Source organism: Chiloscyllium plagiosum, chromosome 43 (assembly GCF_004010195.1).
Source record: "Chiloscyllium plagiosum isolate BGI_BamShark_2017 chromosome 43, ASM401019v2, whole genome shotgun sequence".
Classification (NCBI taxonomy): Eukaryota; Metazoa; Chordata; class Chondrichthyes; order Orectolobiformes; family Hemiscylliidae; genus Chiloscyllium; species Chiloscyllium plagiosum.
This window is the reverse complement of record NC_057752.1, coordinates 5083198-5097595: the sequence shown is the minus strand read 5'-3', so window position 1 is coordinate 5097595 and position 14398 is coordinate 5083198. Positions and strand designations below refer to the sequence as shown.

At 44.0% G+C, this 14398-nt stretch overlaps 1 protein-coding gene across 1 annotated transcript in view; it reads right to left on the bottom strand.

Moving 5' to 3' along the window:
* LOC122543311 (sonic hedgehog protein A-like) overlaps positions 1-12373 on the bottom strand; it is a 106167-nt gene extending 93794 nt beyond the window's left edge. Inside the window, exon 1 of the mRNA XM_043681825.1 lies at positions 11876-12373. Coding sequence (XP_043537760.1) covers positions 11876-12175 — 300 coding nt within the window. The 5' untranslated portion in view covers positions 12176-12373. The remainder of the gene's footprint in view (positions 1-11875) is intronic.
* Between the last annotated feature and the right edge of the window lie 2025 nt (positions 12374-14398).

The following is a 14398-nucleotide window of genomic DNA, read 5'->3' as shown; positions in this document are numbered from 1 at the left end:
AGGTGCTGCATTTTGGAAAGCAAATCAGAGCAGGACTTATACACTTAATGGTAAGGTCCTGGGGAGAGTAGCTGAGCAAAGAGACCTTGGAGTGCAGGTTCATAGTTCTTTGAAAGTAGAGTCGCCGGTAGATACGATAGTGAAGAAGGTGTTTGGTATGTTTTCCTTTATTGGTCATAGTATTGAGTACAGGAGTTGAGAGGTCATGTTGTGGCTGTACAGGACATTGGTTAGGCCACTGTTGGAATATTGCATGCAACTCTGGTCTCCTTGCTATTGGAAGGATGTTGTGAAACTTGAAAGGGTTCAGAAAAAATTTACAAGGATGTTGCCAGGGTTGGAGGATTTGAGCTACAGGGAGAGGCTGAATAGGCTGGGGCTGTTTTCCCTGGAGCATCGGAGGCTGAGGGGTGACCTTATAGAGGTTTATAAAATCATGAGGGGCATGGATAGGATAAATAGACAAAACCTTTTCCCTGTGTTGGGGGAGTGCAGAACTAGAGGACATAGGTTTAGGGTGAGAGGGGAAAAATATAAAAGGGACGTAAGGGGCAACTTTTTCACACAGAGGCAAGAGCGTGTATGGAATGAGCTGCCAGAGGAAGTGGTGGTGGCTGGTACAAATACAGCATTTAAAAGGCGTCTGGATGGGCTCATGAATAGGAAGGGTTTAGAGAGATATGGGCCAAGTGCTGGCAAATGGGACTAGATTAGGTTAAGATATCTGGACGAGTTGGACCAAAGGGTCTGTTTCTGTGCTGTACATCTCTATGACTCTATGACTGACCTCCCTGAATCTTTTACATTCTGTGCAATGAAATAACTACAATGTTCAATGGAAAAAAAGATTTGTATCAGTTGCTACCATTACAGACACTAAACTGAATTATCTTATCTCACCATTTGCAAGTAGAAAATAATTTAGCTTTAAAGAACAAATGTTTGCAACATGGTATTTTAAATTAAGGTTTCATAATTTTAAATGTTTTCTATGTGCAGTGCACTACAATGAAATCCGTAGAGCCAGGAATTGTCTCCTTTTTAAGACTTGTCCTTCAAAGGCCTCCAGGGAGAGCAGTGCTAAATCAGGCTATCAAGCAGGGAAAGCAATACACAAGGGGCATTTGAATATTGCTCTCCCAAAATCAGATTCACAATGTATAAGTGCTTAAAATTTTTTCAATTATCATTCTTATAGACTATGACCTTGAAATTACTCTGTACAAATACTAGCACACAAAGGCTTAACACATTCAAATACAATTCCTTTGTTCAGTATTATAGCAGAGAGGTTGACCCATTTAAAATCACTGCCACCAGAATAGTAGACAAAGGAATTTCATGCATACATGCTAGGTACTGATACGCTCAAACCATGGAGATCATAAAATTAAGAGAGGATTAGGATGAATTACAGACAGATTTGAGTTATTTTCAAATTTTTTTTCCTCCTCAAGAAGTTTTATTGTATTTAATGACACCCCTTGGCAACCCAGCTATGAGGGGGATTTCACTGTTTGGGAAATAGTGTGAATCTGCATCCTATCACTTGACAGTGCAGCACATTAATCCATCAATCTCTTGTATCAATGGAATCGCAAGTCACCCAACAGGGCAATATCACAGAGTAATTGTGCTGTAGAGTTGCATTGGCTGCAATAAGTATTTGAGATCATTCTTAGGGCTGTTAAATTCAACTTTCTTAAACGATTCAAGTTAATGAATATCCTGTTACACCTCTCAACAACAAGTTAGATATACAAAGTTTGAAATCTAGAAAAGAATAGCCTAATACCCTTCAGTAAGTGTAATCTGAGCAAAGAAGAAGATAGTAGGAGGCACAAGCCCAAGCAAGCTCAGCATTTTTACGGAGGGTCTTTAAATGAGTAGAGGAGGCAGAGGGCTTGATGGAATTTCAGAGCATGGGGTCTGAATAGCTATAGGTACTGCCAACAATGGTGGAGCAAAAAGAAGAGATAAATGCTCATCAAGCCAGAGGTGAAGGAAGAATAAAATTGAGGGTGATGGTTTCCGGAAGCAGCCGGGGAGGAGGGTGTTTGCTGGCTAACTTATGACTGGAGTAGATTACAGAGGTAGGGAGGAGTGAGGCCATGAAGAAATTTAAGCATGAAGATGAGGATTTTTAATTGGATGCGTTAGAAGACCAACATAAGTCTGCCAGGCCTTAATGTGGGTCAAGATTGGCTATAGGCTGCAGAATGTTAGAGAGTTGAGGTTCATTGAGATGTCTTGTAGAAAAACATTCGCTTTTCCTTTGTATTCGTAAAGACTACAGGGGATATAATTAGAATTTGCTTAGAATTATCTGCTTAAGGTTTCCTTGATGCTTCCAGTGATGGAATCAATATCTTACCTGGAAGAGGCCATACAGACCCGAAAAATCCCAAGACTGCTCTCCAAGTAGTGCCAAGTTAATAGATCTAAGTAAGTATGGCAGTTGGATTGTGACAGTTGACCTCAGCAAGTTGTGGCAAGTGAGATGCCATATTCTTTGGGAACTGAGCTGACCAATCATTTGTCATATTCACCATCTGGTCAGATTACCTGATATTTCTGGGAATATGGGCAGGGGCATGTGCCAACTGGGGGAATGTATAGCTATGCTAAAACAAAATTGGCACTTGGAAGTGACATTCCCTCATTGTGGACACAAACCTGGCTGTCAGGTTCAATATGCATTGTGTTTCTGTTGCAGGTCTGGCCTATATCCAGCTTCTACACAGCAGAGGTCACCAGGACCATCTTCTGTTTGATCTGCAGATTAAAGATGGACCATGTTCACAGGGACATATTGTACAAACTGTTAGATAATGGGAGAAGAACATACCCAATGCTGTCCTGGTACTGATGGCCATCTTTGTGTGTAGCTACCTCCGCCCTTGACACATTAGCACCAAGTGTTACTATATGTGGAGCTTATCCCTGCCCCTGGTGTTGTAAAGGATGGGTCTGATGACTTGCCATGCAACATTCCATTCAGTTCGACATGTCAAACCACCTGTCCCTTGTGGAACAGTTTATGCAGGAAACTACCTTTAACCACAAGTTCATCGGGCAGTGATCTGCATGTAGCATCCTTAAAGTTCAATGGGAAAAAGAGATGGTGGATTCTCTCAGACAGTTCCCTGAGCAGACTGTCAAAGTCATTGGGCAAAATCCTCATTGCCAGAACTTTCAAACAAGAACCAAATATAACTTGTTTGGTGGTGAGTTACTGGCAAACTCATCATGCTCACCAAGAGTCTCAGTACCACCTTACACTGCTCTCAAGGTGGCTGGACTGTGGAGACAGTTACCTACTTCCCTTTGGAATGTGCCTTTGCAGAGAATGTCTAAAGGGAGATGCACTGATTTTTGTTGAGGGGCTTTCTGAACAGCTCAGCTCTACAGGCTGCTCCTATGACACACATGAAGATAAACATCAACTGCTGCTGGAGGGCCACCAACTTACCAAAAATCTGGTCTCTTTGAAACTTGCTGGTCTTCCAGCGCAGACAGCTATCCCTAGCTGACTGGCATGTTCAAAAAGTCCACATCTACTTGCAGAGGGACATGCTAAAGCTTGGGGAAGATACTGCAAAGGCTTAATTGGGAAACGCCATTGTGTAAGCTCTCCGGCTATAATGCATTGCATAATGTTTGAAATGAAATATAATAGTAAATATAACCTGTGAGTGTAGTGAGATGCACTAGAGTGCCATGTGCTATATTGCAAGAAATAAATCTGTATTACACTTCATGTAATGTCACATTTTAACAATTATTTATAAAACTGTTTTGAAGTATACGTTTTGGAAAGAGTATGTGGCCATTGAAAAGAGTATAAACAGACTCAGCTACACCATGCACAATTCAAGTAATATCTCGACACTCACAGTCTCAGCTTTTTGCCACTTGAGCAAGGTACAGAGGGCAGTCAACACCAATGAAATTGCCCTCATCAAAGGTCAGTGTCTTAGTGACAAGGAGGGAAATAATTAGAGGAGAAAAAAATATAAGAGACATCAAACACTTGACCGGCAAATCAAAACAAAATTAAAAGGCCCCACTGTAAATATATTTTGATGACAAATGTGTTTTAAAATTTGTGACTGATCTGTACTACTTTTTCCATACAAATATTAAATGAATGTGCCTGAAAGCTTGATTCAGTTCAGCAATAAGGAGTCTTCTCATTTAACAGAATGTGGGAATATGTACTGCGTGAATATACTCTATTCCTGACATCAACATAAAGTTTTCTGGTAAAGTGATCAAATATAGTGATAAACAGCCAACTGGAAATGCATGTTTTACAGTAAGTAATGAAGAAAAATACAACCGCAGCATAGTCCTCTGGTAACACTCTGATCTGTCCCGTGTGTGAAGCTGGATGTTGATGCTGTGAATGGTTTCCTGCTATGAAATGAAAGCTTGAGCTCTCTACCTGCTGTTTCAGCAGAATTATAGATATTGCCCAGGGCATTATAAAGAATTTGTTAGCAACTACAGTGTTGCAAAATTTACTTTTTAACTTCTTGGATAGTCCTGCTCTGTACTACACGTGTGCAACACAAAACCTTTACAGTTTGAACAAATCCCATTTTCTATTTTTACAGTAGATTACATTAAGCTCAAATCTCCTCAACCAAATTGACATCATTCCCATTTCTGTTCCAAAGTTTAAATCACTTTGTAATATATTTAACTCCTGAAAGTGTGGCTTGACTTATCAAATAAGTCAATAGCTTTAGAAATAATTATTACTCATCCCTATTTGATAGTAGCAGTAATAGTAGCACAGTACAGTATGTGGTGGATGATTGTTAAAGTTACTTTACAAGAGACTGGATGGATGGCACAATAGCTGAGAAAAAGGAAAGAAATGTTACAATTTACCATTTGCAGACATAAAGCTGTATTTTATGCTCAACTTCTCGATATGCACAAATGCTGCGCAAAGCTCTGAATTGATAGTGTTAGATGATAACATTTATCCACAAATTCACATCCAGCCCAAACTGGAAGAGAGGCATATTTCTTCTGTCTATCCCTGAGAGCCCAAAGTGGAAGAGGTTTGGACGGTCTCAGTACAGTACCTGGGGATGAGGTAACAACATAAAATTGCCCAAAATTGGCCATCTCCCTCACAGAAAAAAACATATATGGCAATGGCTAGAAAGCAAAATGTTACAGTGGAAATTTAGGGAGGTCTTCTTCAAGTTTGGGCATTGCTCTTTCCAGTCACACCTTTGTCATCTGGCCTCACCTCCTCTTCCCCACACCCCCCCAACTGAATGCAAGTTGTTTTATCATCGTTTATTATTTTCCAACTTGTGTTTGTTACAGGTAAAAGATGTGTGTTTTTAATCTTTTATCGAACTTTCTCAGAATATAAATCAAATCTGAACAGTCTGTTCAAATCTTTACTAAAGCATTGTTTTGTATATCGAGAGCCATAGTCAGTTGGTCTTCTAATCATTGCATGATTTATATTTGATTAATGATAACATGTTTTGCTTTCATAATAGAACCTGTTTGAAAAGCAAAAGAAGAAAGAAGCAAATAAAAGGTAAGAAGAAAATGTCCATTCTGTCATCCCATAGAAGTGAATAAAACTGTTCACAATTAATCTTTTCAACAATTACCTTATATACTTAAATATTCCAATGAATGTTATTCTAATGTCAGTTGCAATTGAATACAAGTTAAAATAATAGCTGTCTTGCATTTCTTAGATGAATCATTGATTGAATCGATATATTTTGACAAACAGCGCAACAGGTCCCAATTAAAATAGTTTTGATTTATTTAAACTTATTTCAAATAAGACTTTAACCCAGAGAGAAATTTTGCACAATTTCCAATCTTTTAAAAAATATTTTTGAGAAAGAAATGGTCTTATGAGGAATCACATCAAATATGCGGCACCCATTTAACCTAACTAGGCTGTGTGGTGTTTACACTCTCTACGAATCCCATTCCATCCAATTCATCTTGGTATAAGTATACAAACACATGAGTTGAGAGAAGGAGTAGGTCATTCAGCCCCTCAAGCCTGCTTTGTTATTCAGTCAGAACTTGACTGATCCAATTGTAACCTCAAATCCACATTCTCACCAGCCCACCTTTCAACACCTTGCATAATAAGAATCTAATCTCTCAACATATTTTTCTATTCCCTTTTCTCTCAAGCACTCGTCTAGTTTTCTTTTCAGAGAACCTAAGCTATTTCCTTCAACTACATCCTATGATATTAAATCCCACATTCTAATCATGACAAGCAATTCAAAAGATGGGCAGCATGGTGTCTCAGTGGTTAGTACTGCTGCATCACAGCAGCAGGGTCCCAGCTTTGATTCCAGCCTCGGGCGACTGTCTGCGTGGAGTTTGCACATTCTGTGTGGATTTTCTCCGGGTGCTCTGGTTTCCTCTCACAGTCCAAAGATGTGCAAGTCAGGTGAATTGGCCATGCTAAGTTGCCCATAGCGTTTGGTGCATTAATCAGAGGGAAATGGGTCTGGGTGGGTTACTCTTCGGAGGGTCGGTGTGGACTTGTTGGGCCAAGGGGCCTGTTTCCACACTGTAGGGAATCTAATCTACTTTGAGAGTTCTCAACAAATGGATCATTGATCATTCTAAAAACTTGCACTTATCTTGTGCCTAGAAGTGAAGAGGTGAGGAGTGTGGGTGAAGGGGGGGGGGGGGGTGATTTAGGCATGAAATTTCAGATTGTATGGGCTAGGCAGTAAATGTGTCTGTTGGTATGACATCACTTTGGTATAATGGGAATGAAATTTGTTTTGGGTGATAGTCATTTTCTCTGTTACCTTAAATTGAGCAGAATCTAAAATGGATTGTAGGTGCGCCAGGACAAATTTCATCTCTAAGTGTCAGATGGCCTTTCTTTGGGCTACTATATTGCACTCTGGGAATTGGGCTGCCAACTTTAGTTGTATCTTTACTTTCCCAATAAAAGTAGGAATTGGAGTCTATAATACAGAAAATTAGACAGTGTATCTAAGAAACACAACAGTTTATGCTAATAGGGATATTTTCCTTATTTTTGTGGCTTCTACCTTTGCCTGATTATCATGAAAACCATATTATTCTGAATATTTGTCATGCTTTTGCACAAGTGGCCAGAAACAAAACAAAACCAAAAAGAAATTAATTAAACTTTTTCTCCTCTTACAAAGCTTTAGCCCTTTGAAAACAGCCTGATTTACAGAATTTTATATTTGCTCCCCGAACCTAAGAGTGTGTGGAGTCATATGAAACATGCACATTAGACAATATGGATCCTATGATAATAGTACTAAAGCAGATTTAAAAATTAAAGAATTGTCCAATTTTATTTAAAAACAAAAGTACAATGGATCGCATTTTGTCACGTGTTTTGAGTTGAAAGTTTGCAAGGTACTGGTATTTGCGGCCTGAAAAAGAGAGGGAAGATCAGTGCAAAGGAAGAAAATCACTGCTATATTTATACTTCTGCATCCCCTCAACACTCTGTTTTGTTGATACTTTCATAACAGCTTCTTGCAGTTACAGTTAATGTGCAAAGGCCTTTTTAAAAAAAAGACTTCTTTTCTATTGCCTCCTTTATTGCTCTCTTGGGGCCTGCTCATGTCAGATCATTTTTCTAGTCGACAGGCTACAGTAACCCCAACTTGTTGACCACTTTTGCTTTCCCTGGTTAGCAAGTGGAACAATGGCAATTGTGAAAAACTGACATTTAAACTATTCCCCCGACATTTAAATAGTGCATAATTCTGAAATTATGCAAACTGCTTTCAACAAAGAAGTCAGTACTAGGAAACTGAAAACAGCAAAGGAGCAGGTTTATGACAATAAATGACACAGGTTAAGTGAGTGATAAAGTTATGCAATACGTTTCCTGAAAATCAGGTCCTGATTGTGGCACTCATCTTGGGGTTTCAGTGGGAAGTCTCACCCATCATTAACCCTTCAAAACAGTAAAGTTAAAACAACATCCTTTCTGGGAGGATCATATCTGTTTCTGTTGCCCTTTTTACATTGAACCAAGGTTTTCCATACATCAAATGAATTTTGAGGTGGTTGCAATTCCATAACTTCCTAATAGTTCCATTTAATTTGCAGCAGTGACAGATGTATCATATTCTTCTTGCTTAAGTCAGTTACATGTATTTTGGCAAAAAGGACAGAAATGTAGCAACCATGTGAGTTATGCAATATGTTTAGAAAACCATACCACATAGAAAGAGGCCACTTGGCCCATTGTGCCTGTCCTGGCTCTTTCAAAGAGCTGTCCAGTTTTTCCCATTGCATTGCTTTTACTCCCAAAGCCCTGCCGATTTTTCTTTCTCAACAATATCCTCATTTCCCTTTTGAAAGTTAGAGGTGAATCTCTTCCCCTGTCCTTTCAGGCAATCATGTTCAAGATCATCACCAATTGCTATGCAAAAGAGAATTTTTACCCTCTGGTTCTTTTATCAATTACTTTCAATCTGTGTCCCTCTGGATAACGCCCCTCCTGGCACTGGAAACAGTTTCTCTTCATTTGCCAAAGTGATAATTTTGAATATTCAAAAGCCTTCATCATTTTGAACAAACAATGGAAGTTGTGGGACCTAACTATATAGACACAAGCCAGTTCCAGATTAGATTTTGCATGATGAAGTCTTGGACATCAGCCAAAAGAGACAGGACAGTTAGTATTTGCATCCCTGACTGTTGCCCGGTAACACCTGCCCAGGGATGCCTGTGCATCATTCTGGATGGGACCAGAATCAAGCCCACATCAAAAATCCTGCTAACCCTTAATATCAGATCTCAGTCAGGAAGTACTAGAGGGTTACAAAGGCTCACTGAACTGCAGCTCTGCATGTTACTGCTTTTAGAATCAATGGAGAGAAAGAGAGAAAACTTAGGGGAATGAGAAGAAAAAAAAGAGTAATTTTAGAGAAAAAGAGTGAACGTGCTTCCTGACAATATTATGTGAATTTGCATTTTGCCATTTAATGATGGTCATTTTTATATTCAAAGGAAATGATTATGTTGCACTGTCATTGACTCAGATAGCTACAAACACTTACTTCATGGGGAGAAGCAAATGTCTATCAAGGCTAAAATTGGATTAAGATTATTGTTCATGCAATAAAAAACATATTTGCAGTGAAAAGTCATTATATCAGGGATGATCCTAAAAGGAATAATTTCATTGACATTTTAAGTTGAAAAACTATCTGTTAGCCTCGAGTTCAAAGATGAGAGAAAGAAAAGTATTTTAGTTGTTTTCATTCATGGGACCTAAGTGTTTGTTGCTGGCTTGGCCATCCCTAATTGTCTCTGAGAATGTGGTGGTGAGCTGCCTTCATGAACTGCTGCAGTCCATAACTATGCCATGGATCACAATTTTGAGTTGATTCTGCAAATTCAACCCTGTTGCGGAGGTGGAGTGATTGATTTTATAAAAAGTGTGGAGATAACTAATCAAACTGGAGGCCACATTGAAATGTCCCCACCACTTAGTTCAAGAGAGATGTTTACACTGGGCTGCAGAAATGGCAGGTGAGAGTCTCATGTTGATGTTTTCTGGAAAGCAAATAAAAATCAACATCTTCTAGATGAGTCATTTACTGCCCCAATTGGAAAGGCTGAGTTGGGAGGGAGAGCCATCCTGATTAACAACAGTGGTTTGTCAGGTTGGGTCAGCAGCATCTGAAATGCAGCTGCTGTGAGTGGAATAACATTTATAAGCTTCCTTTGACGGTCTGCAAATAAAGGGCGTTTATTTATTTCCCTTCCTATTTTCTTCCCTTACCCTTTACAAAGCCAACAACAATGTTCTTCGAAAGCTCACTCTTCCCCTTCATGCCTAAAGTGGAGGGTCCGAGCTGATCCTTCATGGAACCATCACAACTTGGCCAGCAGTGTCCTCTGCATTGGCCTCCCGTGTGTAGTTCTAATGGACGGGTCCATGCTGATGAGCAGGAACATTGTCCGCTAGTCCTCCTCACAACCCCACCCTTCCTGACCCTGAAAATGCAGGGCCAAATGTGCACTCTTTGGAAAATCCACAGGAACCCCAGAGTTTTCGCAATCTCCAAAGATTTATTGTGACCCAGTGAAGCCTTTGCTCAACTGAACGCTAGGGGAAAACAATGGCAACGATTGAGACCTCCATTCGAATCCGGTTTGACCAATTGTAAGAAGGAGAACAAATCCAGGTGGCACTGTGAGTGGGCACAGGACATTCGCCAGTAATGTTTCCGAATATTTAATACTTACAGATCCGTACAATCGAATAAGCCAGCTCGTGCTGAAAGCAGTCAAGGCTGAGTGTGTAAAACGACCTCGATTACTAAATTCAAAAGCAGTTCAAATTATGCTCGCCCGAAATTAGAAGTTATCGTGATTATTTTTCCGAGAGTCTGATATTGCAACTATTGTGGATATCAGGCAGGGAATGGTATTTGGAAGAAGGGCCATGCTTCCTGTTCTAAGATGCGTTTTGTTTGATTCAGGGACTCTCTCTCTCTCTTAGCTCCCTCTCTGCCATGGCCCTTCTCCAAGTCCCTGGGGCTGCTGTCTTTCTCCTTTGCCATTCTACCCATCTTAAGATGACAGGATGCGGGAAAACAGAGCAGGTAGAAACCAGCGTGCAGTTAAAACTCCTGCACAGCACATACACAATCAGAATTACACACTCGCGTTCACAATTGCACTCACAATCACACACACTCGCACGCTCAGTCTCCACTCATAGTCACTCCAGTCAATCGAGACACACACTCACAGCCACATTCGTTCAGTCACACTCTCAATCTACACACACACACACACAATAGATAAGATCTGAGGCTTATCCCCTCACTAACTGGCTGAGAGAGAGATTGAGAGACAGAGCAAGGAGGCTCGGAGCGAGAGATAGAGAGAACATGCTGATCACTCCAGGGGCCCGGAGGGGGCCTGATCCCGGTCCCCATCTCCATAGCAACGGGATGCAGGCCTGCTGCTGCCGACCCCATCTCCAAACGGTCGGGATGCAGGCTCTCCTCACTCTGGGATCGAGTGCCCAGCAACCCCGCCGGCAGCTCACCTCAGGGCGAGTGAGAGGAGGGAGAGAGGGAGGGGGAGCAGCAGCTCCATCCCACGTTAAACTCTGCAGCACCGTCGGTGTTGTCCCGTCGCAGCCTGTCGGTTCCCTGAAGCTCGGCTCCGGTGGTCATTGTGCAGAGCGAGAAGCCAACAAACGGTGATGGAGCTCTGCCTCAATAATACATCAGCAACACTCGCCCTCCGGCTCCAATCGGAACATCGCAGGCTCTCTGCTTTATGTTTTGACATCCGCTGCACAATCTAAAGTGCTGTTGGAGGGTACGGAGAGGGGGGGGTTACAGGAATGTGAAGTCTCCCACCTAACTTGGGGGGGGGGTGGGGAAGAAGGGGATGTGAGAGATTCCCGGCTGAGCTGCAAAATGTTTTTTTTTTCTGGGGTGGAGAGGCAGCTCCCGAAATGATGGAATAATTCATTCAATGAAATGCCAAGTGAAGGCGCTGGAAATGGCCCGTGAAGAGCAAATATTCTCGAAGGCGAGGGAGAGCAAGGTTCTTCAAAACAGAATCCCCCCCCCCCCACCCCGCCTCATCAAATCCTCTCCAAGCGAGACATGCCAAATGCAATGGGAGAGAGGCAATAATGAATTAAACACACGATGGAACCCTTCAGAATCTAGAAGGCAAGGATGTGGCGAGGGAACCCATCAGCTCAACCCGCAAGGATTTTTGTTGTTGTTGTCAATGGGAATAATAAAGGCGGGGGGGGGGCTGGGAAAGTGGGGGGGGGGGGGGAATCTCAGCCCTGGCTGAAGAGCAGAATCGTTCTTACCTGGGTCATGAGGCGGTCAGCTCCGGTGTCCTCCTCGTCTTTGAAGATGATGTCAGGGTTGTAGTTGGGAGTCAGCTCCTTGAATTTCTCGGAGGTGCGGCTGATCTTGCCCTCCGACCTGCCGCTCGCCCCCAGGGTCTTCTCGGCCACATTGGGGATGAATTGCTTGTAGAGCAAGGGGGCGAGCTTACGGGACGGTCTCCTCCTGCCGTAACCCCGGCCGGGGCCACAGTTCTGCACCGGGACCAGGAGGCAGCAGCACAGCAGCCCGAAGCGAGCTAATTCGGAGCCGGGCTGCATCTCCCCGCCTCTCGCCGGCTGCGGATTGCTTGGAAATCGGCTGCTCCCGGAGGACTGGCGCGCACTGGCGGAGATAGAGACGCTGCCCTCACTGGCACAGCCATGGAACACAAATAAAAGAGCGACGCGCCACCAAGAGAGGCAGTCCCTCGTCAGGCAAGCGCGTTCCCGCCTGGTCACCACCTTGTGTGAGACACACACACACACACACAGAACAAGCCAAGCTTCACCCCCCGCCCCACTCCTCAAACCCCGCCTGCCTCACTGACAACCCTCACCCCATCTACAACCAAACACCAGAGCAGTTCCCAAAGTATCGTCTCCCCTTCATTTCAACCACATTGGCCCCGTTCCCTCTCCCCGGGAGCCCTCAGTGAACACAAGGAAAGGTCACTCGACCCGCAACGTTTAACTCTGATTTCTCTCCACACAGATGCTGCCAGACCCGCTGAGGTATTCCAGCAATTTTTTTTTTGTTACAGGTTGGACAAGGCTAGATTCCCCCACCCCCTCAAAAGCAGCTGCTGGTGTTCGGCTTGGTGAGCTCGGGAGGGGAGGGAAGGGGGAGCTGGGCGAAACTTCACGGGCATTGGCAATTCCCTTCAGTCCGAACTGGACACCATGCCACGTTGGCGCAGGTAAATCGCCCTCGGATTTCCTGGCAGGAAGCTAGCGAAACCTTCCCACAAGCCGCACCTCAGCTGCCACGGCTCTCCAGGTTTCTGTGAGTGCATTTGTATATCTACTGAAACCTCCCCAACTGCCACAGCGGGGCGGCTTCACGCGAGGCGGTCGCACTGCAACAGGGAGCAGTCCCTGTCCTGTCCCCGTCCACACAGGCCAGGCTGCGACATCAGCCAGTATAGACCAGGAGAGGTGTATTGCCGGTCCGCTGACAGAAAGCGAGAGGTAGTTTCTTCCTACAAAAAAAAAGCGGAATTGCTGGAAAAGCTCAGTAGGTCTGGCTGCAACTGTGCAGAGAAAGTGGAGTTAACGTGATTCATCTCCAGGGATGCTGCCAGACCCCCCTGAGCTTTGCCCGCAACTCCTGCTCTGTTTCTGATTTCCAGCATCCGCAGCTCCTTCGGTGGTTTCCGTGTGCTGCAAGTTAGTGATACACTGTATATGGGGCGGGCATAGTGGCTCAGTGGGTAGCACTGCTGCCTCACAGCGCCAGGGACCCGGGTTCGATCCCAGCCTCGGGTGACATTCTCCCTGTGTCTGTGTGGGTTTTCCTCCCACAGTCCAGAGGTTATGGTGAATTGGCCCTTCTAAGTTGACCATAGCTAGTTAGGGACAAATGTAGGGGAATCGGTCTGGGTGGGTTACCCCTCTTTGGAGGGTCGGGTCCGAATGGACTGTGGGCATCTAACTTAATGAGGCCTCAGTGCGTGACACTAACACCACAGAGGGTCCAAATAGTCCATATGGCGTGTCGACATGGGCTTTCCTGCAACAGTAATGGGGCGAGGTGTATGGAGAGAAAAGTCAGTGTATTGTGGTAGGCGGGGGTTTCATAGGGACGTGACTTTCTTCAACAATATATTCAAGAAGTCGCTTTCATGTGGCCTTTAATTTTTAAACGGAACATTGCCCAGGCCGATGATGCCCACCCGCCAGCCCCTGCGGTGCCCACCGGTCTGGAAAGGCAGTGGGCACCGCGTGCTCCCTCCCCCGGGGCAGCCGAGCGCGGAAGAGGCCCAGGCAGTCAAGGGAGAACGAGCCCCTCTGCCTGGGGCTATTCATGGCCACTTTGGCCAGGCCCAGCACCGAGGCTGAGGCGGCTTCAGTCGGCCCTCTGCATCTCTGATCAGCCAAAAAGGGGCAGGAAAAGGCACGTGGGGCCACCAGCGGGCTCGTTTGCGATGCCCACTGCAGTCGAACAGCCCTCAAGCTTCCTACGTGAATAATTGCCACCTGGACGAGAAGCCGAAGGGCGGTAGTCAGTAACCACAGATCCCAGGGTGAAGGAGCTGTCTCAGACAGCAGGGCTTGGGTGGTCACTTGTGAGAAGCGATCCAGCTCCAAAGACAGTAACCCTTTACACCTCTGCTGTCCAGAATATTTGGGAGAGAGTAACAGTCGACCTTCTATTGTAATATCATGGAAAATGTTGGGAACTTTATTCAATTGGAACAAAAATCTCGCCACCTCTTCCATTCAATGGTTCTTTAATAGCTCCTGAAGCAGACAAAGCCTGACCCTGATTTACGTACAGCGAAA